The 25,535-nt window shown below is 43.2% G+C and overlaps 1 protein-coding gene across 1 annotated transcript in view; it reads right to left on the bottom strand.

Moving 5' to 3' along the window:
* The window catches only part of LOC138510183 (hippocampus abundant transcript-like protein 1), a 1,300,033-nt gene that overhangs the window by 365,939 nt on the left and 908,559 nt on the right, over positions 1-25,535 (bottom strand). The window contains exon 9 of the mRNA XM_069625669.1: positions 9,776-9,888. Within this exon, the coding sequence (XP_069481770.1) occupies positions 9,776-9,888 (113 nt within the window). The remainder of the gene's footprint in view (positions 1-9,775; positions 9,889-25,535) is intronic.

Genomic DNA, 25,535 nt, shown 5'->3' with positions numbered 1-25,535 from the left:
GGTAGCTGCCTGTTTCCATTTTTAAAAATTGGCACAATGACCGATTTGCGCCATGACTGAGGGATTACCTGTGAGGTTATCACATCGCAAAAAATTTGAAAGAGTGTATTTGACCAGAGCTCAGGATTTGCTCTGATGATCTAATTGGTTAACCCATCAAGTCCTGGAGCTCTGGACAATGACAACTTTGAGATGTAATATAGAATGTCTCCATGAGTAAAACTCAAATTCAAGTTTAGCTTCAACAGGAAGAGAAAGAGAATCTGACCCACTGACTTCTTGTGCATAGTGATTTGTAAAGTATTCAATCCATATGGACTCAGTGACAGCATTTACTTACACAAATATGTCTGCATTATGTATCATATGGTTATGTAGGTGACAAATGGCTCCTGTATTTTTAGATTGAATTGATTTGAGCATGTCTTCACTATCATGTTGGTACATGAGTGCTTGTCTTTCAACCAATTCTTATACATCAATTTCAGATGCTTAATAGTATTTAACTGAACTGAGAGTGGTACATTTCTTGACAGTCTTATTAATCTGCAAAGTAATGTTTTATTATTATGAACCATTGGATCGAATATATGTCTATGTGCAAAGTTAGGTTTGCTTATTTTTACATGGACTTCACGAAAAAGCTGAAGGGCAGCAACATAGACTCCATCCCTATTTGCTATTGGAGAACCAATGTCTTTGATGTTAAACAATCGTAAAGGTCAATTAACTGATCTGGTGTAGAACGCAAACAGTTGCGTCCACCAGTGACTATCAGTTTATTTTTGTATTTGAAATTCTCACTAGTGCCGCAGGAGGTATTCCAATACCAGGTCATGATCAATTGGTCGTGATCACTGGATTGTTGTTCCTTTACTACGAAATTACCAATTGCGGCAAATGTCGATTTGTCAGTATACATGTAATCTACTGTTGCTCGCTGATCAGATCTATGGCAGGTGGATTTCGCCAGGATGTCACCTTCGAATGCACCATTCAACATAAACAACTATCAATCTGACATCAGGGACATCCATCTACGAGAAAGTGCCATGTCATTTTTCCCTTTGTTAATCATACAATGAATATTTAAATCACCAGCAAGGATCGTAGCTGTTATTGCTGTATCAGAAGCAACTAGATCAAGGACAATTTGTATGTCTTTGAACAAGTCATCATCTGTGATACTAGAGTGATTCCAATAGAGATTAATCAATGCACTCACATTTGAGCCAATAGTGTGTTTTGCTAGCTGAATGTAGTTGTTGGGCTCAGCCCATCTCTCTAATCTGCACCCGGTAGACAGTCTTGACGATATAAGAAGACCAGCCATAAGCCTTCCTTTTTCTTTTAGCATAGCCGATATTGTTAATATTGTAAAATTGTCCCATAGAGGAGATTGAACCATCCACGTTTCTTGCAACAATATAATATATGGATCAAGAGCATGTACATTTGAATTTAATAGATGGTTGTGCCCCGTTTTATTCCAGCTAATCAATTTGAGAGTTTGTCTGTATGTAATCTCAAATTGCTAGGATATAGTTTGAAATCAGTGCTGATCACAATAGGCAGCAGGTCTATATGGCGTCTTTAAGTTGTCATGAACACGATTCCTTACAGATGTTTTCAGGGAGTATATAGGTCTTTGGTTTCATTAAATTTCAAGTTGAGATTTAAGATGATTTTTTATATTTTTCTCCTCCCTTAATTTCATAAGATTCATTGGTAAGTGCAAAGCCAAGATCAAACAAAGATCGCCTTGCCTGCCAAATTAAATTATGCACGATTCCAGATCGAATCCATAGTCTAGCAACAGTAAGATCTCTATGGTGCAAAAATTCAACCTGCTCAATATCAGGTGATGTCAAGTCTTGTAAACTAGGTATCTCACTAAAGATATTTAAAATACACGTCCTATTAAGATCATAGGTAGGAACTAAGTCAGATCTGCATTGAAGAATGAGTGCATGATAGAGCGGTCTAGGGACGTTGTTTATCCCTAGGCTTACTGGAGCTGATTTCGTTGGCATCTGATTTATAGTTGAGTGTTGAATCATAGACTAATATGATGCTATTTGATTATTATCAACTGCTATCGGTACCATTGCCATGTTATTTGAAGTATCCTCTGAAGATGGTTTTAATAAATGCTGGTGAATGGATTTCTCAATTTCCACCATTCTCTGTTCTAAAGTAAGAGAAATGACTTCTTGTATTTTATGTTCACTATCTACTAGGGGTCGTGCTTGATTTAAAAGGCCCTTTGCAGTTTGTACTTTCTGATTTTCTATTTCAGTTAACAGTTCATCTAACGGTTCTTGGTCTACTTTTGGTCTCAGAGATTGTTTAATGCTTTTTTTAGGATCGCTCGATTTAGCAATCTGGGTATATTTTTCAGTTATTGCTTTAACAGCTTTCTTTGCACAATTTTTGGGGGTAGTCAGGTTTTTAAAAAATGACTTTGTTGCAGCCCGATTTGAAAATGAAACAGATTTAACATTCTTGCTCTTTGGCTTTAAAGTTTTAGATACTAAATTAGCTAGCTGGATCCCATTGGATTTCGCAAAGATTGTAAAATCCGCCTTGGTTTTACAAACTCCCGTACCTCCTTTTGTCATTCCTGAACTTTTAATGGGTATCAACTTCACAGTCTCAGAAGATTTAACAATCAGCTTGTTACTAACGCTGCATATAGGTTTCAAAAGCGGGTTGGGTGTAATTTGTTCCGCCATTGACAGAATATCTGCCGCATTCTGCACAGTTTGCAGTTTAGTTTTAGTCAAAACTGAAGCAGGTTCACAACTTTGAATGGCGCAAGAATTATTTGCCATTTGCGGAGTAAATTCATGACTTGAGCTTATGGTAGGACACACGAGTACAGGTTGATCTTTAAACGTTGTCTTATATGATTACTAATCACTTCCTGTTCGTTTTGGCGCACAGCTATAGTATTTAAAAAATGTGTTTGTACATCAAGCTTTCTGTCTAATGTCTTGTATAATTTTACGAGCGAAGACAAAGCGAAATTCATAGCAGCTAATGTGGAATGTAACCGCAGATTTGATGAAGGAGAATGGGAGCATGAGTTAGCAGAATTACCCGTATGCATTTAAGCTGCTTCAGCAGGACATGGGAACATAATAGATAATGCAGATGACTCATTATGTTATGCAGTTTCAAACATGTCAGGAGATTGAGAAAGCCATGAGCGATAATTTATTCTAGACTTTGGCTTAGGAGTTTCTAACAAGGTGGTTATGGAAGATAATGCTTCTTCCTGTGTAGATGAATTCAACAAAGTCGTAATTATGTTTTCAGGTTCTCAGTTTAATATATCTTGTTGTAGGTCTTGAGTTGGAGAGTCAATAATAACAAGGTCATTTGTTACAGTAATGTCTGAATTCTGATGGTGTATTTGTACAGCAATCATTGTAGTCTGCGGTATAACCTGGTCAATGACATCAGCAATAGCAAGAGCTGTAGATGCCGTAATAGTCTCAATTTGAAGTACTTCTGAGAGGACTGGCTTTTGGTTCAACAGTTCCATTGTATTATCGCTGATATCTTGAGGTGTTTGCATTACAACTTTTTCTCTTTCACTGACATTAGCAGACTGCTGTATATTGGCACAAGGGTTGCTTTGACAGGAGGAATCTATACAAGGCAACAAATTGGGCGCAGCGTGCTGCTGAGGTTTAAACATATCAGTAGAGTAAAACGAGCGAATGTCTGCAGCAACAGACTGTGCACGTGCTCGAGTCAGAGGAAAATTTTATTTAGACATAAGATTTAATTGGTCCGCTTTAAGCAGCATTTGTTTCAGCTTCTCAACAAGTTTTAACGTTTCTATTTTGGACGGCATTACTCGTTTTGATAAACAGTTCCTTTGCCTACGCGGCTTGCATAGCGGCATATAACCATACAAACGATCAAATGTCGTAATCAAAATATGTCTATTCTAGTCGCGCAGTTGTTCTACCAGAAGTTAACACAATTGCGGTTATAAAACAGGCAACAATTGAAAGTCAGAAACCAAATACCAGCTAGAGTAAATAAACAGTGTAAGCAATAAATCACGCTCTCAGCTCCCAGCCATAAAAGCTACAACAGCTCTTTCCTAAAGCTCTTTGCAAATGCGCGCAAGCTAATCCGTGTGCACTCCAACCTTATAGGAAGCTGGGAGATAAAGGCGAAGCTGTACACACTGTAAGTGATACAAATAACGCCTAAACGCGATAGAAAAGAAAGCGTAATGAGTATCAATATGCTATAGTCAAGTCCTCAAGCAGCAGTGCTCTTTCGTTTTCGTTCAAAGTATACCAAAATGCAGTTGCACAGACTGTTCGGATCCGAGAGTCCTCCAGCTATAACAGCTCTTTCCAAAAGCACTTTGTAAATGCATTACAGAAGTCACCTCAGGGTGTAGGAAGTGTGTAAGAAGCATCTCTAATGAGTATCTACTAGCTTTCTGTTGATCCTGGAAAAGTATTTTGAAGTGTATTTGATTACTGCATATATTGCCCTTTTTTAAAGAATGATATTTTAAAAACAACTGTTAAATAAATAATTATTTAAACTAAAAGCCTTGAGTATAGGTGTTACTTGGCAACTTGTATTTGTGGATTTTATTGCTATAGCTCTACAGCTCACATTTACTCCTCTTGAGATAAGCCTGGCTGCTCAGTCACACTACCAACTTGTGCAGTACAGGCCTATACCAATAGGTGGGTTACCTAATACCAATGGGACAAGAGTTGTGTAGTCTCCCACAGCGTTACTATATCAATTCTTGCCTAACAGTCTAGTGGTTTCATTATAACTTTATACTTGTTTTTATTTTGCAGGAGAAACAATCTGTACCTACATATATTTGCAACGTGTGTTCCCTTCATTTAATTCTGTATTTCTCTCCTTTGATATTAGTGCAGGCTATACCAGCAGGCCCCTTCCCATGCACCCGCTGTCCTTACTTACCCTGTCTTTGTGTAAGTTCTAGGGCTATACTTGATGGGACCACTTTGGAGGGAGAATCTATTCACAGGTGCATACATAGTGCACCTCCATAATCTCAAAGGGATCCGTTTAGTTCCATTCCAACTAATTGCTGGTAGAAGATAATGATTTTTAAAGCATGCTCAAGTTTTTGTGGGAGATTTTCCTCTAACTGCAATAAGTAATTCCTCTATTCAGTCCTGTATGGGATGTATAGCTCAGCTGCCGACTCCAGTATAGCATTTGGGATACAGTCTCCCAGTTTGGGGGCCGCATTTGTTGTCTCTCTTACTAACGCTCTATCAAGTGAATCGCTTCCTATGCTTGGGTGTTATAAAGGGCATTTCCATGGAGAGTGTCCGATTCAGCTCTCACATCAGCAGCTACGCTTGGGTGTTATAAAGGGATCTATGTGATTACTGCGACGCCCAGAAGTCTTGACGGCCTAAAATGGTGATTTCTTTTTTCAACCCCCTTTACACCACATACATATGCAGGGGGGAAACCCCCTGCACCCCATCCATACTTGTATTATCTCCCATAATCCCCTCACACATATATATGTGATGTAAGGGGGTGGGGGGTTTGAAGAAAAAAACTGAATTTTCGGCAGTTGGAGTTCTGGAGGTGACATTTTGGTATATTTCCATGGGGTGTGTCAGATTCAGCACTCTCATCAGCAGCCAAGCTAAGCTAACGGGAGCCCATTTGCAAACACACACTTCTCATGGTGGAGCCACTTATGCCGGCTCTACTCTATGCACACTGCCAGAAACGTGCATGAAACCTGCCATGAAGAGGGAGATTGGAGTAAAGACCCAGTGGCAGTGCCAGTGCAATTTTCATTCACTACAGACACTGGGCTTGCTATCTGTCACACAGCAGCCCACATAACCGACTGTAATTGCATAGTAATGTTTATATGGTTAGACTGCCCATTATGACCTCGTCTCCGACAAGGACTCAATTTATACAATCGCAGCCTGCAAACAGACATTGTGTGGATTGCATACGTGCAGTTTCAGCTGGGCCGCCATTAAGTAGTGTCTCAGGGGTAGACAATGGTACGTCCCAGACTTGCAGCAAAAGATTCTAAGGGCGATTATCTCGTGTACAGTGTACCCATTGCCATTGCATTCTCTATTCATTTCTACGAGGGCCCGGCCGGGGCACTGGGCACAAAGCTTCAGTTTGCTGCCCTCCGTCTCCCCCTTTCCAGGACCATGTTGTCACAGGAGGGACGGAGAGCATCAAAAACTGCAGACAGGGGGTCAGGCTGGCAGGCATGGACTGGAGACATGCACCGTGGCTGGACTAAAAGGCCCAGTGTGGGCCTGTCGGTTGCAAAGAAGGGCACACAGACTAGTGGTCCACTGAATGGACCAGTGGTCCAGCTGCGGTAGAGGCGTGGGGGCACATATATTGTATATCTACTACTAACTTACCGGTTCAGAAGGCAACTCTTCAGGGCTCTGCAAGTGAGAAGGCTTGTGCACCCACCAGACCCCGCCCACAAATTCACATACACATTTCATTGGCTGACAAACAGCCAATGAAAAGTAAATTCTGTTACTAGGCAGAAGTCAAGATGAGAGTGTATACTGCTGCGCTGTTTGCGCATAAATGAATACTGGCGGGCCACAGCTGCAGCGCCCCGCCAGCCTCCTACAAAAATGGATTACGTTAACTGCGTGGAGCACAAGCTCCATGCAGTATTACTATAATACAAACACTGCTCATCCAGGACCATCGAGGATAACATTGGCTCTCCCACTTAAGCACTCCCTTATGCACCCACCCCTGAAAAAACCTTCCTCTGACCCTACCTGCCCAGCCAGCTATCGCCCTATCTCCATCACCCCCTTCCTGGGGAAACTTCTTGAGAAGCTGGCCTTGCCCCAACTTAACTCTCACACTGAACTTGTTGGTGGCCTCCACGACCATCAATCTGGATTCCAAGCATCCAGAGGCATGGACACTGTTCTTCTGAACAGCTGTGAAGAACTGCTTGCATCTCTGTACTCCAACTCCCCGGCTGTCCTTATCCTTCCCGATCTCCCCTCTGCATTTGACACAGTTAACCATTCCATCCTCATTCAAAGGCTCCACGATACACTTGGTATCTTGGAACGGGCACTGGATTGGCTGTCCTCCTTCCACACTAACTGCTCTTCCCAAGTAATCCTGGGCCCCTTCTCCTCTCCTACTTCCATATCCACATGTGGTGTCCCCCAGGGCTCTATTCTCTCCCCCTGGCTCTTTAACATCTACCTTGCTCTCCTTGCATGCCTCATCTCCTCCTTCTCCTCTAACTTCCAGTGTTACGCAGATGACACACAGCTCTTCTTCAGACCCCCTGCTGACCCTCTTGCATCCTCCATCATCCCTGACTGCCTGTCTGCCATTCAGTCCTGGTGCACCTCCAATGATCTCTACCTCAACGCCTGTAAACCTGAGATCCTTCCCATTGGGACCCCTGCTGCCTCTTTCTTCCCTTCAGTCTGGCCTTCCTCCTTGGGCTCTCCCCCCTGCTCCTTGAACTGAAGCCAGAAACATTGGAGTCATCTTCGACTCCTCTCTCTCCTCCCTCACACTCAGGCCATTGCCAAGAGGTCCAACTATCAGCTCTTCCTTCTCAAAGGAATTATACCTTTTCTCACTTTCTCTCAGAGGCTCAATGTGAATCAAGCCCAAGTTCTCTCTAGACTGGACTACTATAATAGCCTCCTCCTGAATCTTCCTTCTTCCACTCTGCGACCCCTTGAGCTTATCCAGAATAGGGCAGCAAGATTTATCCTTGGCCTTAAGCCCAGGGACGGCATCTATCCTGCACTAAAAAGTCTTAATTGGCTCCCGGTTGCTGTACGGATAAAATTCAAATCCCTCTATCATGCAGAAGGCAGTCTGGGCCCGGGGAACATATTATCTTCAACTTTATCTCACTAAATACTCTACCACTAGACCACTTCGCTCCTCTGGCACCAACTCTTTGTGTGTGAAGCGTTTTGCTAAAAAAGACAGCAGGGGTATGGGGGGGCACTCAATTTACTGTGGGGGCCCCCTCCTTTGGAATAGCCTCTCCCTCCTCCTACACTTTGAGCAGGATCTTCTCAAATTCCAGACGTTTCTTAAGACTTTCCTCTTTTCCTCCTCTCCTCTGCTAATCCCACAGTTCTGAATCAGTGTTCTTGGTCCTTATGCATCTTCGTGGCCTTGACCTCCCACACCAATTATTCCCAGCTCCTGTCTATCCAAAGCATGTTGCATCTGCACACCCTCCGCTCTGGAGACTCGCATTTACACCTCCCGTGGCCCAGGCCATGTAGCACTCACCATTCCTAGCACTTCGTCCATAACTCACCCACGAGCTTGGACTTGCCAGCATACCCCCTTCCTTCTTCCTTTCTGCACTTTCATGTTCTGAATACCCACAAGGCATAGTAGTTTCGCCCCTCTTCCTCTTCCCCCTCTGCTCTTAATATTGTGTTGTAATGTATTTCCCACCCTCCCTCTATCCCTGCCCTGTGGGCGCTTTGAAACAGTATATTCTTATTGTATAAAAGCCTAACAAACAAACAATAAATAAATAAAAACAGTGGTGATGACGACAAACAAACTACAAAAATTAAATAAAAGGGGAACCAGATGTGTTTCTCAGTCACAGCCCTTCTGTTAAATATGTGTGACTCATTCCGTCTGCTGCTTTGGATGGACCAAGGAACAATTTGGTTTGTAATGTGGGATTTATAAATGTTTAAACTTGTACAGAAAATTGTTAACCTTTAAAAATAGCTGCACAGCGAAAGAGGGGGTAAGAAGGTCCAAACTGCATCCCACCTTCCTCCACAAAACCTAATAAATGCTGTGAATTACGATATACAACTAGGATGAGGCACAGTAACAGACCATTTAGTGTTTCATGTTGATGTTTCAGAAGGAGGCAGAGGGAAACAAAAATGAGCACAACGAGCTGGTGAGTACCAGCATTGGTTGCAAGAGCTCAATAAATACTATAATAATAATAATTCTCAGTTTCAATCTTGGTGGGGAGAAGAAAGGGAGGGGGGCTCACAGGGGAGAAACCTATGTCAATGAACAACAGATCATCCTGAAAAGGGCTTTTGGGAAAATGGGTAATCTCAACTTCTGATCAACATAAATCCAGAATATGATCATTCTATCTTAAAAATAATAACACCCAGCATGTATCCTGGCAAATACACCAACAGAAACAGACAGAGCCAGCACTGTAGACTACCCAGCACAACTTCAGAGGAGTCTCTGTCCCTTGCATGCCTTAGTCAACTTGCCAAAATGATGGCAGGCTTCTAAACTATCAGCCTGACCTTGAACATCCCAGCCTTACCTAAGAGTAATCACACCCATAAAATCATTTATGGCCTTAGACTGACTGGCCTGGCACATTATATAAATGTGTGAAGAAAGGAACTCTGATGGATATATGGATGAAGCTTACACAGGGATTTATATATAAGAACACTGGTATAAATATCTTTGTGAAAGTAAGTAAAAATGTAAAGGGCTAGCACAGTTGCCCTTTTCCTGGACAAAGACTCTCCTTCATTGTAACAAATACAACAGTAACAAAGATAACAGGGAAGAGATATTAAGTAATTCCCCCCTCCGCCCAGATTCAACATGCCTTACTGTGATCAATACTGTAACTTAAAATGTGTATTTTTTTGTTGAAAATATGTTTTGTTTAAGCAAAAGAAACTCTCAAGTGCAATATTTGAGACTATAGGCAGTGTGGGCTTACCAATGTTGCGATCCAAATCCATACCAGGCCAGCTGGAGCATTTGGAACCCAAGGCCAAGGAGCACTGTGTTCTTGTTACCAATGGACCTCATGAGGATACTGAGAAACACAGTCTGAAACAGGAAGGACAATCATTTCATTTGTATGGCACTTCTAGCTACAGGGATCGCACACAGTTACAAATGCAGTGGAAAAAACTTGCTGGAAGGAAAAGTTACTTACCATAGTGACTTCTGTACTCCTAGTCTTAAGAATAAAAGAAACAATCCAGCATGCATTTGTCATCTTAGCTACTTGATTGCCTTGATTTGGGGTTCCAAAAGTAACAAAAGTCTGCCCGAGGACCTGTGAGCTCAAGCCCTCCCGAGACATCTAAACAGCAAAAAGTGGACTCAAGAATGTATTAGGGAGCTCCTAGGTTATCAATACCAACATTGTATACATCAGTCGGTCGGGGGAATGGGTCTCCAAGACATTAAGATGTACTACTCGGTCTCCCAATCGGTAATAGCCAAAAAATGCTTGTACAGCAGCCAGGACAGTAGGCCAGAGCGCACAACACAGACTGAGCGGTGGGGGGGGGCTGTGTCAGGGAGTGGGATAGGCCAGGCTCACACAGATCCATAAACCTCTCATTGTCTAGTATAGTCAACATATGTAACCTAGAAAGAATTTGCCCTGCAAGATCATGAGGGGGCCGAGACCTCCCAGCGAGCAGTTATCCCACGAGAAGGAGGACATGAGCCCCTGACCCAGTCCGGCCCAAAACCCAATTTATTTTTTTATTGATTTAGTTGAAACAATCAACCTTTCAATATTTATCAATTATCAAATAAAATACATACAAGACAAAAAATTAATAACTTTCATGATTACATATAAACAATAAAATATGTCTGTTATCTCAGCAACATTTGATTTGAATTAAAACAAGAGTTTAGATCCGCTCGAGTCAGCATGATTAATTTCACAAGACCATTTCAGTTTGTGGCCGGATTAATCCAATTTGAGGGATAAAAGGATGTTTATAATCGCTATTCTGATAGATGTTATCTGACTGTGCAGCAGCCCATACCATAAACTGTGAAGTTACAATAGCAAAATCATTAAAAAAACGTTGGAAGGACGTTTTCCTTTCCGTTAATAAAACTGGGCAGCAGGACAGCAGATGTTCAAAAGTTTCTGGTTGGTCCTCTTTTTTACAAAACCTACATACATTGTTTTGCTTCGAAATAATCTTGCGTTGGACTAGTAAACCATTTGAGGACCATAAATTAAACCGAAACCTCAATCAAAAACCAAGTTATAGTGACCATATGCCCCCATCCCAAGACCCCAACATTCCAGAGCACCGGCCAGCCCAAAATGCCAGACCATAAAGCCGTTTGAGCACCCATTCCTTACAAATATCACAAACAGAATATTGAAGGCCCCTGTGATTTGTGCTGCGAGGTGCCAGGGAGGGAAAAGGAACACATTTAGTACTCTGGGTGAGAAGGCCTGGAACGGCGCAGACGCGTCTGGGATCGAGGTTGGCTTTGCTAAAATAAGATGACCTCGAATGTAGCCTCTGTGCCAAAGTCTGCAGTACAAGGTGCACATCAGGCCTCGGCTAGGAAATGTTATGAGTTGTACACTTAATTGCTAATTATCGAGCCCCGCACCTGATAACGTGGTGAGAAGAGCCCCACGTGGAAGAAGATGGAAAGGAGGAGCCGGGACCAATGACCTGGCATCCCATATGGAGCAGGTCGCCTATGTATAGTGTTGCACCAACCAGCTATGTGGATCTGTACCTAATGTGGTGTACGTCAGTTGTGACGCTTTTAGCCCTTATAAACTGCCTTCCATTTTGGTTTCGTTAGAGCGCTCTGTGGCAGCAGAGTTCTTTGGTATACCATGCTTGTTTTTTCCCACAATAAAAACCATTTCTCCTTGCAAGAGGTGTGCTGAGCATTTTTCCGTAGTGGGTTGTATTTTTTCTGATGTGAGCATTGAGGGGCTTCTCTACAGTGTGAGCATTGAGGGGCTTCTCTACAGAAGTCAACCTATTGAATGATGCTATAATTGCGAAGCCCACCTTAAAGTTATATCACATGGTCCTGTTGGAAGAGTAACAGGCTAAATGGGAGGGGGATCTTGGTTCCTTATCGAAGGAGGATTGAAGGAAGGCACATATGGGCCACCAGGAAGTTGGCATCACCAGCATGTTTCGGTTACTTCAATTTACATTTTTTCATACATAGTGTTACTCCAAAGAAGTTCTGTAGAAAACACGACCAGACCAACAGTGTCTTCAATGTGAAAGTGCGCGGGCTTCTTTCACCAGTGGTAGATTTGTAGTTGTATTTTGAGCTACCGGCTGAAGATCCTAGATGTATTAGGCCATGTTGTTGGACGCTCATTTGCAGTGGATCCCAAATTGGTAATGCTGGGATTTTAGCAGGAGGGAAGTGTTTCATCAAATATGTATGAATGAAATGGGAGAGCAGAGATATGCCCAAACCGTCACTATAGAAAGAGGACCTTACAAGTGTACGCATTTGTAGAGGAGCAAGTGTATTGGGTGAGATATTGCCTGCAAAAACTTCAAAATATGTGGACAAATTGGTAGATTACTAAATAAATGCACTATTTTAACAAAATGTACACATACTCTGTCTCAGACTGACTTCCTGTGTGCATATTTGAGTGATTGCTTTGTGGATTTGTGAGATCAGGTTTTTGAATATGTCATAGTATCGTTTTTCTACAAAGTACTGAACGTGTGTTCTAAAAGTCAGCGTTGAAGACTGAATATTTGTGGTAGTTGGGCAACATGTACAACATGTACTACTCAAACCTCTGCAAAACGTATTAAAAAAACATACTTCACAGGGATAAGATTCTCGGGGTTCCAGAAGACAAAGTGACTCACAGTAGTGACTATTATACTCCTAGTTTATACTGAACCTTTCTCGATACTTTAAGATTGTCACCCGGATGGGGGACAAGACTGGAGCCTGATGCAGAGCAGCACATCATTAATTTAAAAAATGCATTTTGGGCCTCCCTTGTGAATTCTCCTCTCCCCAACTGCCAGTCCTTTTAGAAGAGGGAGGCCCACAACACTTTTAGTGGGGCAGATTGGTGGTTATGGGGGCAGGGGTTTAGGAGGGAAAGCGAACTATGGACTAGGAGTAAAGTAGTAACTATGGTAAGTAACTTTTACTTACTATGACGTCCCATCCCCTTTCCTCCATACTCATGGGATATTTCCAAGCGTCCTGTGACAATGCGTGGATGGAAGGAAAAATAATCTGACAGAATCACTAACCAAATACGTTCCCGACTACTGACGAATCGTGCATCAGCCCGAGAGCTTATGTCAAAGGCAAAATGCTTGAAGGAGGCACAGGGAGTGGCCCACATGTCCAGTTTTCAGATATCTTCCATGAGAATGTATCTTTAAAAGTCAGCGATGCTGCTTTGGCTCCAACTAATGTGCCTATATTCCCTGGGAACGGAGGGGGCAGATTTTCTGACTTTGCATGCCTCCAAAACGCAGTAAACTACTCACCAGGCTATGGACGCCTTGGAGGTTGCCAAAACAGGAGACGTGCCGCCATAATGGTCAGTGAACCTGGAAACTTATGTCGTTTTCTGATAAAATGTAAGCTTGTGCTACATATCGAGACGATATGCAACCTTCCTGCTTCTCATTGAGGGTCCGAAAAACAACATAGGGGGAGTTCTTGCTTAATATGAAATTCTCAGACTGCCTTCGGGACACGCGAATGGTGGGTACTGAGCACCATCTTGTATTTGTGGAAAAAATGATCAACAGTTCTTTAAAACACACAGCCTGATACAGAAAGAAGTAAAGGAATGTGGTCTTCCAACCCACAAATGTAAAATGTACCATGGCCATCTGTTCAAATGATCTGTGTTGTAGGAACCTTTTAGCAGACTTGCGTTATCCTAAGACGCTAATTACTAAACAATCGTTTTAAGGTAGTCTTGTTACTTCATCCAATGAAATATTAGGCCTGCCCAATATGCTAAAAAAGAATTTGAAGAAACCAAAACCACTGGGAGACTTGGCGCAGAATAGCAAATTATTTATTTTTCCAAATTTCTTCGGGCAATAAATCAAATAATTTAATTACACAGTCCACATGAAAATGTACTATGAAAAGATGGGGCTTGAATTCTAAATTCATTTAAATATTAATTGTGTAAGCTCTTTCACCTTCCTTCGTGCTTGTGTCCTTTAATAAATGAGTCTTGAGTAACTCCTCACTCGATTGGTTTATGAATTTAATCAAATACTGTTTGGTTAATGATTCTCAATTGTTATTAGATACTTGTTAATCGTTGACATTTTGTTAGGCTTCAGTCCTTCGATTATGGTCTTTCTCTTTCAATCATTCATGTGTACCTCTGTATTCCTCGCCTAATTTCATAATAATGTGAATTTGTTTATTTGATGCCCATTCTTATTTAATACCTCTACACGTTCACATATTTCACCACTTAGTGTGGCTCATTAGGAGGATTTGAAGTGCTTATAAATTAGGAGGGAAGTGAAACACGTGAACATGTAGAGGTATTAAATACGAATATTTATCATGTAAACAAATACAATTTATTGTGAAATTATGAGAGGAATACAGACCTATAAATGAATGATTGAAAGAGGGAATCTCACTGTGGGGTACAAGCTCGACAGACCATTAAAGGGTCTTTTAATTACTGGGTTTGCGAACGAGAAATTCCTGGAATTGTTAGAAATTTAGCCAGTGATGGCTGAAAGAAGTCTGGCACAACTGCAACTTAATCCCTGGCAGTGCCAAATGAAATATTAAAATCATGTCATTATCCAAAACTAACTTCTTCAGGTGAACATTTCTTTCAATGCACCAGTAACAGAATCTGGAGAACTTATTAGAATATTGAGACCTAGAGGACAATTTCCTTGCTAGCTTTATTGTGGCTAGAGGGGGCTCTAAAAGACCAGCCTTCATAAAGACAAAGCCCTCAGGTTCCAATATGCTAAAACACAAAATAACGGAAGGAATAAAGAACCCTTCCTTTCTATAGAGAAAACAGCCAGTTCCACCCTGGAAGGCGGTGACTGGGTCAAACAAGTACAGTCAGTAAACCAAGACATGATCAGCCATTGGGGAATGAGAAGGATCATGTGGCAGTTTACACTTCTGAACAATCTTGCTCAGGAGGGGAGTTTTGTTGGGGAAAGCAAAGAGTACTGACTTTTCGTCATTGCTGTCAAATCATAAGACTTCTCTTTCGTCAACTCCTTGTCCGCTGGAGGGTGAAGCACATCTAAAAGTAAGTGTCTAATCTTCTCCTGTACTCATGAATCAGTTTCGCACCCTTTAAGAATGATAATCACCTCACATCCTAGCCCAGGAGAATGTCTCTAAGAGCCGTATCAACGTGACCTGCCACTGCCTCCAACATGTCATGCACTAGGATATTCGATTTTGTGATGCACCCCATGAACCCGCTTTTTTTTCCTCCATACAGTAGATCCTCAGTGAAGTCTAAAAGTTATTTCTACAGATGCATGCTGCATGCCACTCAGACTACATCCTTTCACAAATGGAGACCGATGTTTAGATACATTTCCTTGTCCAATTATCCATGGTTTTTCCATCCTTCCCGATGATGTGAGAGAAGCTACACTAGTTGAAAATGATGGCAGCCTGCCATGAGATAAAACTGCTGATACCACGACCGCTGAGTGAGGTGCAGGACTTGTAGCCTGAGATTATTTCCACCTCACCACCAATCTAAACTTGAATCAAATCTATTAGTGCTGACCTGAAGGCGAGCCACACACATCTTACATGTTTCTTTTAACAAGTCAGGTTGTAAGGAATATCCCAATCTGTCATGAGCATGGGTCATGCCCCTAGATTAGCCTCTAAGAATTCGTGGACCACAGCTTATCATGCTTGGTCTGTAACAAGGAAAAAACCATGTCTAGGCTATATGGCAAAAGACACTTCGTCATTACCTAAAATGGCGGCGTAGTGGTCCTATGGGAAGTGATAGTTATGGTCTAGTGCTTCACACTCGCTGCATATATAAGCCCCTCCCCGCACCCGCTTCGCGTCGTCTGCTTTGCCTTGTACACTTACCGCGGTGCCCGTTCCAGTCACAGTTTTCCTCAGCCCATTCTTGAAATCTCCTTACCGTAGTTCCATAGTTTCCTCTGAAGTTAGCCGTGTACTTCCCAGTCATTTCCACAGTATTCCATTGTGTTCGGTTTTAGTCAGCATTCTCGGAAATTGCCTTCACGTCTGCCTCAGCACTGTTGCCGCGCTCATTCCTGTCAGCGGAATATTTTCGTTGAATCTCCCTCAGCTGTTTGAAGCTCGTTGTCTTGTCAACCAACATTTATCGCAAGTTTTGGCTGTTAATGTTGTTGCGCACTTGTTTTAGCGTGCATTTTCCAGTCAGTTGAGTTACCTTGTTTTTGTGGCAGCTGTAATAAGTTGTTCCCCTGTCAGTCAGCCTTTTACACACGCTATGAAGTACTGCAATCCTGTGACAAAGTTTTGAGTCGTCATATATTGGGTGTTACAATTTCTTCCAGTCAGCAGAACTAACTAGGGTCATATTGTTAGCGGTGGAAGTTTTCTCCACTAGTTAGCCTACAGCACATTACGCATAAAGCTAGAGTTTCATGTAAAAAAGAACAATACAGTTTCTCAGCAGTTAACATTGTTCTGGCCACTTGTTCACACGCACATATAGTCGTTCCTCAGTTGTTGGTTTTGGGAAGATTAGGTGTTCTTGCACGTCAATTGTTAATGGAACGGCTTTAATTGTGCTATTCTTGCCAGGGATAGTTTCTAACTCCTACCTTGTCCTAATTAGCTCTCCCTCTCATATCACGCACACTAGCGGTCCTTACTCCCTTCAGAAAATTACATTTCATCTCCATTCTTCAGAACAAGCGCCCCTGCGTAGAAGCAGGATGGAGAGCTCACCAACAAATAATAACAGGTAACGACCCCTGAATAGTTACAGAGCTAATTCCAGAATTGGTGCATTAGACTAACATATTGAGGATTGCTGAATGTTTCTTCTTAGATAACCAGACTACACAGATTAACAACACACACTAAGAATAGTACAACCAGATTTTCCAGAGAAGTGCTCCCGCAGAGTTTATGAGGTAAGCGTTACAGAACGCGAAGCCGTGCTGAAAAATACCCTGTCTGAGCATTCATGGAAAATACTGAGATGGATCAGTTGACTCAACTTTTGGGGGAATTATGAGCTGAAGTCCACGCAGCTCAGTCTGAGACCAATGCCCTTAGAAGAGAGCTGGTGGTGAACAAGGATCGAACAGAAGAATTGGCTCGTCAACTGTTACAGGCTCAAGCAGGTCAGGTACCGCTACCATTAAATAATTCCCAGGCTTCTGCATCTACGGCGCCCCAGGCTCCAGTCCAAGTGGTTATTCCTGGAAATGTTCCGTTAGCTCCTCCAGAGCGCTTTACAGGAGATCCAAAGAAATTTGCTGTGTTCTTAAATCAATGCAGATTACATTTTTTGTGCAGACCTGGAGTGTTCCCCACAGACCAATCAAAGGTGGCTTTCGTGTTATCTTATTTGGGTGGCTATGCGGCAGATTGGTCCATACCCCTTGTAAATAGGGATGATCCTGTGTTGCAAAACTTCCAGGATTTTCAGAAAGAATTGGAAAGACTTTTTGCTCGACACACTCAAGGGCAGGCGCTGGATGGCGAGTTGCTGTCATTGAAGCAAGGCAATCAAGAATTGCTGGCCTATGTGGCCACCTTTAATAGGTTGGTGGCAGAAACCAATTGGCCTACGGAAAAAAACAACTTTATTTTATCGAGGTCTGCGCAGTGAATTAAAGGACTTTTGGCACAAGTGGTGAACCCACCAGAGGATATCAATGACTTCATTGATTTAACTATTCAGTTAGACCACAGGTTACAAGATCGTAGGACTGATCGTGCTCGGAAGACAATCGAGCGTATGTGGTTCGCCCAAGAGAATCGGTTGCAAGATCAGGACCAGAAACTCACTCAGAACCCATGCAGTTGGGGGGAATTCGAGGCCCGATTTCTCAGACGGAGAGAGAGAGAAGGCGTCAACAAAAGTTATGTCTATACTGTGGTAAGGCGGGTCACTTTTTAAAGGACTGCCCAGTGAAACCGGCACGAAAACCTTTGGGAGGAGTGAGTCAAGACCAGAAGGACCAGAATTCGGAAAACTCCAGTGCCCGGCAAGTTTAGAGGTCAGCTTGTCGAGCGTGGATAAGGTTTCAGTGACCTCCCACTTTGTCTTTCCAATCATGCTATTTAGTCATGAGTTTCCCACAATAAGTCATGAGTTAACTGCTTATATTGATTGTGGGGCTATTGGCAATTATATGGATCTTCACCTGTCTAGCAAATTGGGTTTTCCCTTAACGGATAAGTTAAAGGCAGAACATGTATCTGGGGTCAACGGCACTCCATTAGTGTCAGGTCCGGTTACACAATGCATTAACAACATTATTATGCTCTGCCAGGATGGACACAGAGAGAGGATCTCTTTTGACCTGATTCGAGCTCCTCAGTTCCAGATTATCTTGGGAAAACCGTGGTTGGAAAAGCATAAACGATTAATCAATTGGCGAACTAGAACTTTGACCTTTGCTCCTGACTGCCAGAACTCCTGCAATTCTACGGAAGGTTCAGTGGAGATTATGCAACAGGAGGGGTCTACGGAAAAAACTTTAGGTCTTATAGGCTCTTTGCCCCATGAATACCGGAAATTCCAAGATGTATTCCAAGAGGAAAAACAAGCCGAAGTACTGCCCCCTCACAGACCTTCCGATTGTCAAATTGATTTAATTCCTGGATCCCAGCTTCCGTGCAGTCGAATTTATGCTTTGACAAAAAAGGAAAATGTCCATTTGAAAACTTTTGGATCAATATCTGGCTAATGGATTTATCAGACCATCTAAATCCCCAGCAGCATCACCCCTATTTTTTGTGCCCAAAAAAGGAGAACTAAGAACGTGTATAGACTAGCGAGCTCTAAATCAACTCACTGTAAAGAATCGCTACCCTCTTCCACTCATTTCTACATTGTTGGACCAAGTAAAACAGGCGCAAATTTTCACTAAGCTAGACCTCAGAGGTGCATATCATCTAATTCGCATAAAAGAGGGAGATGAGTGGAAAACTGCATTTCGAACCAGATACAGGCTTTTTGAATACAAGGTGATGCCTTTCGGGCTGTGCAATGCTCCAGCGGCCTTTCAATCCTTTATGAATGACATTTTCAGAGATATGTTGGCTATTTGTGTGGTGGTCTATGTGGATGACATTCTAATCTTTTCTGATAACCCTTTGGAACATGCCAAGCATGTGACTGCTGTTCTCCAACGACTCAAGGAAAACTCTCTGTATGTTAAACTGGAAAAATGTCACTTCCACGTTCCAGAAGTTGAGGTCTTGGGGTTCATTTTGTCGGCACAAGGAGTCAAGATGGACAACCGAAAAGTTGATGCAATTCTCACCTGGCCTGCACCCACGTCTGTTAAAGGAATTCAAAGTTTACTAGGGTTTGCACATTTTTATCAATGGTTTGTGTCTGATTTCTCGCGATTAGTTCATCCCATTACGTCCTTACTCAAGAACAACAAAAAATTTGATTGGACTACAGAGGCAGATGAGGCTTTTAAAAAATTAAAGGAAAGATTTACCGCAGCCCCTGTCCTCCAGCATCCCCAGCCGGATCTTCCGTTTGTGGTGGAAACAGACGCTTCTAATGTGGCCATGGGAGCAGTGTTATCACAGCGCAATCCGGACTCCCACGAATTGCATCCAGTGGCCTTTTGGTCTAAAAAATTCTCCTCTGCAGAGCTCAACTATACAATTACTGATAAGGAATTGTTGGCCATCAAGTGTGCCCTTAAGGAATGGAGACATCACCTACTTGGGGCAAGACATACCATTACCATTTTTACGGATCACCGCAACCTGCAGTATCTCCGCTCGGCTAAGGCACAATCCTCCCGTCAACTACGTTGGGCCCTCTTTTTTGCCGAATATGACTTCGTCATCACATTCAGGCCGGGGGTGCGAAATGGAAAGGCAGATGCCCTATCTCGTATTGGAAAAGGTGAAGAAGCTTATGTGCCTCCCATTCCTGTGGAAATTATTTCTGGGGAAAAGGTGCTTGGAGTTGTGGGTTTCACAGATTTGTCTTGGGAGAAACAGAGAGGAAGTCAAAATCATCATGAACCCCGATGAACTGCAGAAATGGGAAGCAAAGGGTGAAAACTTCACTGTTCTGGATGGTTTACCATTCTATCGGAATCACCTGTATCTGCCCACGCCTACGCTGCAAGTTCAAGTTATTTCCAACTATCATGGAGCCTTGCTGGAGGGTCATCCTGGAATTACCAAAACCATGGAGAAGGTGAAAAGATCTTATTGGTGGCCCACATGGCGAAGAGATGTAGTTCAATTCTTGAACACTTGCGGAAATTGTGCTCAAAACAAGAATCAAAAAAGTAAACCTGCTGGCCTTCAACCGATGAGAGTGCCACCTGCGCCCTGGCATACTCTCTCTATTGACTTCATCACAGATCTACCCAAGTGTGATGGGTATGATACCATATTGGTGGTGGTGGATCTTTTTTCAAAGATGGCGCACTTTGTAGCATTGAGGGTTTACCTACAGCCTCGGTTCTGGCTAAAACCTTTTTGGAGAATGTAGTAAGGCTACATGGATTTCCGTCAATATTAGTTTCCGATCGAGGAAGCCAGTTTGTTTCTAAATTCTGGAAAAAATGCTGCGAACTAGCCAAGGTGGAGGTTCACTTGTCCACCAGTCATCATCCATAAACGGACGGACAAACCGAGAGAACTAATCAAACCTTGGAACAGTACCTCTGATGTATGTTGCATCAGTCTGAAGACACCTGGTTTAATGTCTTGTGGGTAGCTGAAAACGCTTCCAATAACTCTGCACACGCCTCCACGGGTTTGAGTCCATTTTTTACCTTACATGGCCAGCACCCTCGGACGTCTGCCCATGATCCTCCCGAATCCTTAGAAATGCCAGCTGTGAAAACTCTGCACGAAAAAATTGCCACCGCCCTGGTCAAGGCACAAGAGCATTTGTTTGTTGCCAAAGAGGCCCAGAAGAAATTTGCTGATCTAAAAAGAAAAAACACTCCAGATTACAAGGTTGGAGATTTAGCGTGGCTGTCTACCAAAAACTTAACATTGAAGGGGTCACGAAAATTCCTTCCAAGATTTCTGGGACCATTTACTATCAAAAAAAGTGATTAATCCAGTGGCCATGAAATTGACACTTCCCAAGAACTTGAAAATCCATCCAGTGTTTCACGTTTCCTTGTTGAAACCAGTCAGCCCGAATACCAGAATACAAGAAGCACCAGCCCCAGTGGAAGTTGATGCAAAACAAAGGGGGGTCTGGGAATCTCTCTACCAGCACGAACACAGCCCAATGACCTGTTCTTGGGTGAATAACCCCTGGGAGAGACTCTACCAAGTCTTTAGCTCACTGTCCCTTTCACAGAGAAGAAATTTCCCCACATATCAGCCTTTGTCCTGCCCAGGGGCAGTCCAGCGCCGAAATGCTAGGCAATTCTCCTTTGAACAAGAGTACCATCAGTAACCCCATACACGTGTTTCAGCCTTGTTGGGCATCATCAGTGAGGTGAAACTGTTGCCTCTCTAAGAACAGTGAGCAAGGGGTCCACGTCTGGATCGCCCTGTTAACTTAGGGTGAAACCCAAAGTTAATTCATGCAAAACAAAGGGGGGTCTGGGAATCTCTCTACCAGCACGAACACAGCCCAATGACCTGTTCTTGGGTGAATAACCCCTGGGAGAGATTCTACCAAGTCTTTAGCTCACTGTCCCTTTCACAGAGAAGAAATTTCCCCACATATCAGCCTTTGTCCTGCCCAGGAGCAGTCCAGCGCCGAAATGCTAAGCAATTCTCCTTTGAACAAGAGTACCATCAGTAACCCCATACACGTGTTTCAGCCTTGTTGGGCATCATCAGTGAGGTGAAACTGTTGCCTCTCTAAGAACAGTGAGCAAGGGGTCCACGTCTGGATCGCCCTGTTAACTTAGGGTGAAACCCAAAGTTAATTCATGCAAAACAAAGGGGGGTCTGGGAATCTCTCTACCAGCACGAACACAGCCCAATGACCTGTTCTTGGGTGAATAACCCCTGGGAGAGACTCTACCAAGTCTTTAGCTCACTGTCCCTTTCACAGAGAAGAAATTTCCCCACATATCAGCCTTTGTCCTGCCCAGGGGCAGTCCAGCGCCGAAATGCTAGGCAATTCTCCTTTGAACAAGAGTACCATCAGTAACCCCATACACGTGTTTCAGCCTTGTTGGGCATCATCAGTGAGGTGAAACTGTTGCCTCTCTAAGAACAGTGAGCAAGGGGTCCACGTCTGGATCGCCCTGTTAACTTAGGGTGAAACCCAAAGTTAATTCATGCAAAACAAAGGGGGGTCTGGGAATCTCTCTACCAGCACGAACACAGCCCAATGACCTGTTCTTGGGTGAATAACCCCTGGGAGAGCGTTTTCAGCTACCCAGTGGAAGTTGAGACCGATCAGCCAGAGTATGAAGTCAAGGCTATTCTGGACTCCAAAGTGGTGCGCAAGAAGTTGTTCTATTTGGTGGACTGGAAGGGGTATGGTCCTCAGGATAGAACATGGGAACCCCAAGAGAACATTCATGCGCCTAGATTGCTGAGAGCCTTTCATAGAAATAATCCGTGCAAGCCTACAAAGGGGGATTCTGGCTTAGGAGGGGTTTTGGAGGGGAATACTGTCATGAGCATGGGTCATGCCCCTAGGAATTTGTGGACCTCTAAGAATTTGTGGACCACGGCTTATCATGCTTGGTCTGTAACCAGGAAAAAACCATGTCTAGGCTATATGGCAAAAGACACTTCCACATTACCTAAGATGGCGGCCTAGTGGTCCTATGGGAAGTGATAGTTATGGTCTAGTGCTTCATACTCGCTGCATATATAAGCCCCTCCCCGCACCTGCTCCGCGTCGTCTGCTTTGCAGTGTACGCTTACCGCGGTGCCAGTTCCAGTCACAGTTTTCCTCAGCCCATTCTTGAAATCTTCTTACCGTAGTTCCATAGTTTCCTCTGAAGTTAGCCGTGTACTTCCCAGTCCTTTCCACAGTATTCCATTGTGTTCTGTTTTAGTCAGCATTCTCGGAAATTGCCTTCACGTCTGCCTCAGCACTGTTGGCGCGCTCATTCCTGTCAGCGGAATATTTTCGTTGAATCTCCCTCAGCTGTTTGAAGCTCGTTGTCTTGTCAACCAACATTTATCGCAAGTATTGGCTGTTAATGTTGTTGCGCACTTGTTTTAGCGTGCATTTTCCAGTCAGTTGAGTTACCTTGTTTTGTGGCAGCTGTAATAAGTTGTTCCCCTGTCAGTCAGCCTTTTACACACGCTATGAAGTACTGCAATCCCGTGACAAAGTTTTGAGTCGTCATATATTGGGTGTTACAATTTCTTCCAGTCAGCAGAACTAACTAGGGTCATATTGTTAGCGGTTGGAAGTTTTCTCCACTAGTTAGCGTACAGCACATTACGCATAAAGCTAGAGTTTCATGTAAAAAAGAACAATACAGTTTCTCAGCAGTTAACATTGTTCTGGCCACTTGTTCACACGCACATATAGCCGTTCCTCAGTTGTTGGTTTTGGGAAGATTAGGTGTTCTTGCACGTCAATTGTTAATGGAACGGCTTTAATTGTGCTATTCTTGCCAGGGATAGTTTCTAACTCCTACCTTGTCCTAATTAGCTCTCCCTCTCATATCACGCACACTAGCGGTCCTTACTCCCTTCCGAAAATTACATTTCATCTCCATTCTTCAGAACAAGCGCCCCTGCGTAGAAGCAGGATGGAGAGCTCACCAACAAATAATAACCGGTAACGACCCCAGAAGAGTTAGAGAGCTAATTCCTGAATTGGTGCATTAGACTAGCATATTGAGGATTGCTGAATGTTTCTTCTTAGATAACCAGACTACACAGATTAACAACGCACACTAAGAATAGTACAACCAGATTTTCCAGAGAAGTGCTCCCGCAGAGTTTATGAGGTAAGCGTTACACCAATCTCTCATCTGGTAACGTGAACCAGGGGCAGCACCCCCTCCTCTAAGGGAGGAAAAACCTGGAACTTAAGAGTTCAAGGAATTCCCAAAATGACAGCATCCTCTTAGAAGTATGTAATGGAGTGATGTAGCTCTTCCTCAAGCCGCTCTTCAACATCCTCCTCATCGGCCACCACAACCACATTCCTTTTTTCATGGGAGGAGCGATGTCCAAAGGTAAAGAACCTTGTGAGGATGTTACTGGGCACTGGCTACCAATGGAGGAGTCTAAAGCCTGTCGCTGGAGAGGACGTGAGTGACGGTGGAAGAAAGAACTGTGCCATGGTGGTGTGAGGGACTATAGACTGAGGCATGACCTCCATGGCTGCCCTTAAAGAAGTCCCTTGTCCGAGGTGACATCATGAAGGTACAAAACCTGGCAACCAATGCAAATATCTCTTGAGGAAGGCTAGCCCTATTCTGCGAGATTGGAATTTGAGGGAGTCTGGGTGCGCATCTGGTGATCCCAATGGGTTCTGGCATCCTAATCAAGGATAGGAGAGGAAAATCAGGGTATTACTGATCCCTAATAAAAGGTGAATTCCATTCTGCTCTAGAAGTAGACGTAATCATGTCTGGTATGGTGAATGATTATCATAAGTGAGGGGGGAGAAGTGAAGAACCACGCTGAGTGAAGAGCCTAAAGCACTTTATTCTAAGTTTGCAAACAGCGCTGAAGGTGTGGACTTTCATGCTGAACAATCTCTCAGGGCTCTTCCTAGCTCAGCTGAGGGCTTATGTCCTTACTTTGTGCCCTGAAGAGTAGTCTAACTTGGGGGCATTTGTCGATGTGTTGTGATGAGGACATCCTCAGCCATTCTTGCCCTTTGCATTGTGGTGTTTAGAGTGGATGTGCTCCGGATGAGACTCATCTGCCATGCTTGCTTGTGGTGTAACCTGAGACTTTGAGGCGTCCTCCAATGCCACCTTGGAATTAGGATTAAAGGGTAAAGACTCTGAAAAGCCTTCCAGAAGTCTACAGACACTGGGTGTCCTCTGTTTCTACTCAAAGTTTAAAGAAAAGCCCTCAGCCTTTGGATAAGTGAAAGTAAGCTATGGGTTTCTTTTGGGCAAGACCCAGTGCAAATGAACGTCTCCTGTGTCCAGGGAAAAGTGCAAGGCCCTTTCGGCCACCACGGTGCAAGCTCTGGTGACTAATGCCTTCTTGCATGGAAAGGATTGCAAATAATCCCCTCTGGAACTAACGACAAGCAGGTAACAACTCACCCAGATGCGGGGGCTATGAAAATAAAGAAAACAAAGATGAGAGTATACAGCTACCCCACACTCTGATGTGCAGGTCTAATGGTCTCTCTCAAAATACAGCACAGATACCAAGAATAATACTGCACTGAGCAGCATTCATTTATTCAACGTATTCATTGCAGTTTCTCATAAATGTAAAACATAAAAACACTTAAAAAGTGTGAGTTAGTCAAATTGTGATTGTATCATCGGTACGACAAATTTAGATAGTTCATTAAAAATGGGTCCAACAGGGTGTGCTTCTGAGCAAAAGCTATTCAATCCTCCTATGTT

Source organism: Ambystoma mexicanum, chromosome 6p (assembly GCF_040938575.1).
Source record: "Ambystoma mexicanum isolate Mex_15411 chromosome 6p, UKY_AmexF1_1, whole genome shotgun sequence".
NCBI lineage: Eukaryota > Metazoa > Chordata > Amphibia > Caudata > Ambystomatidae > Ambystoma > Ambystoma mexicanum.
The sequence above is the reverse complement of the archived record's forward strand: the minus strand, read 5'-3'. Positions and strand labels throughout refer to the sequence as shown.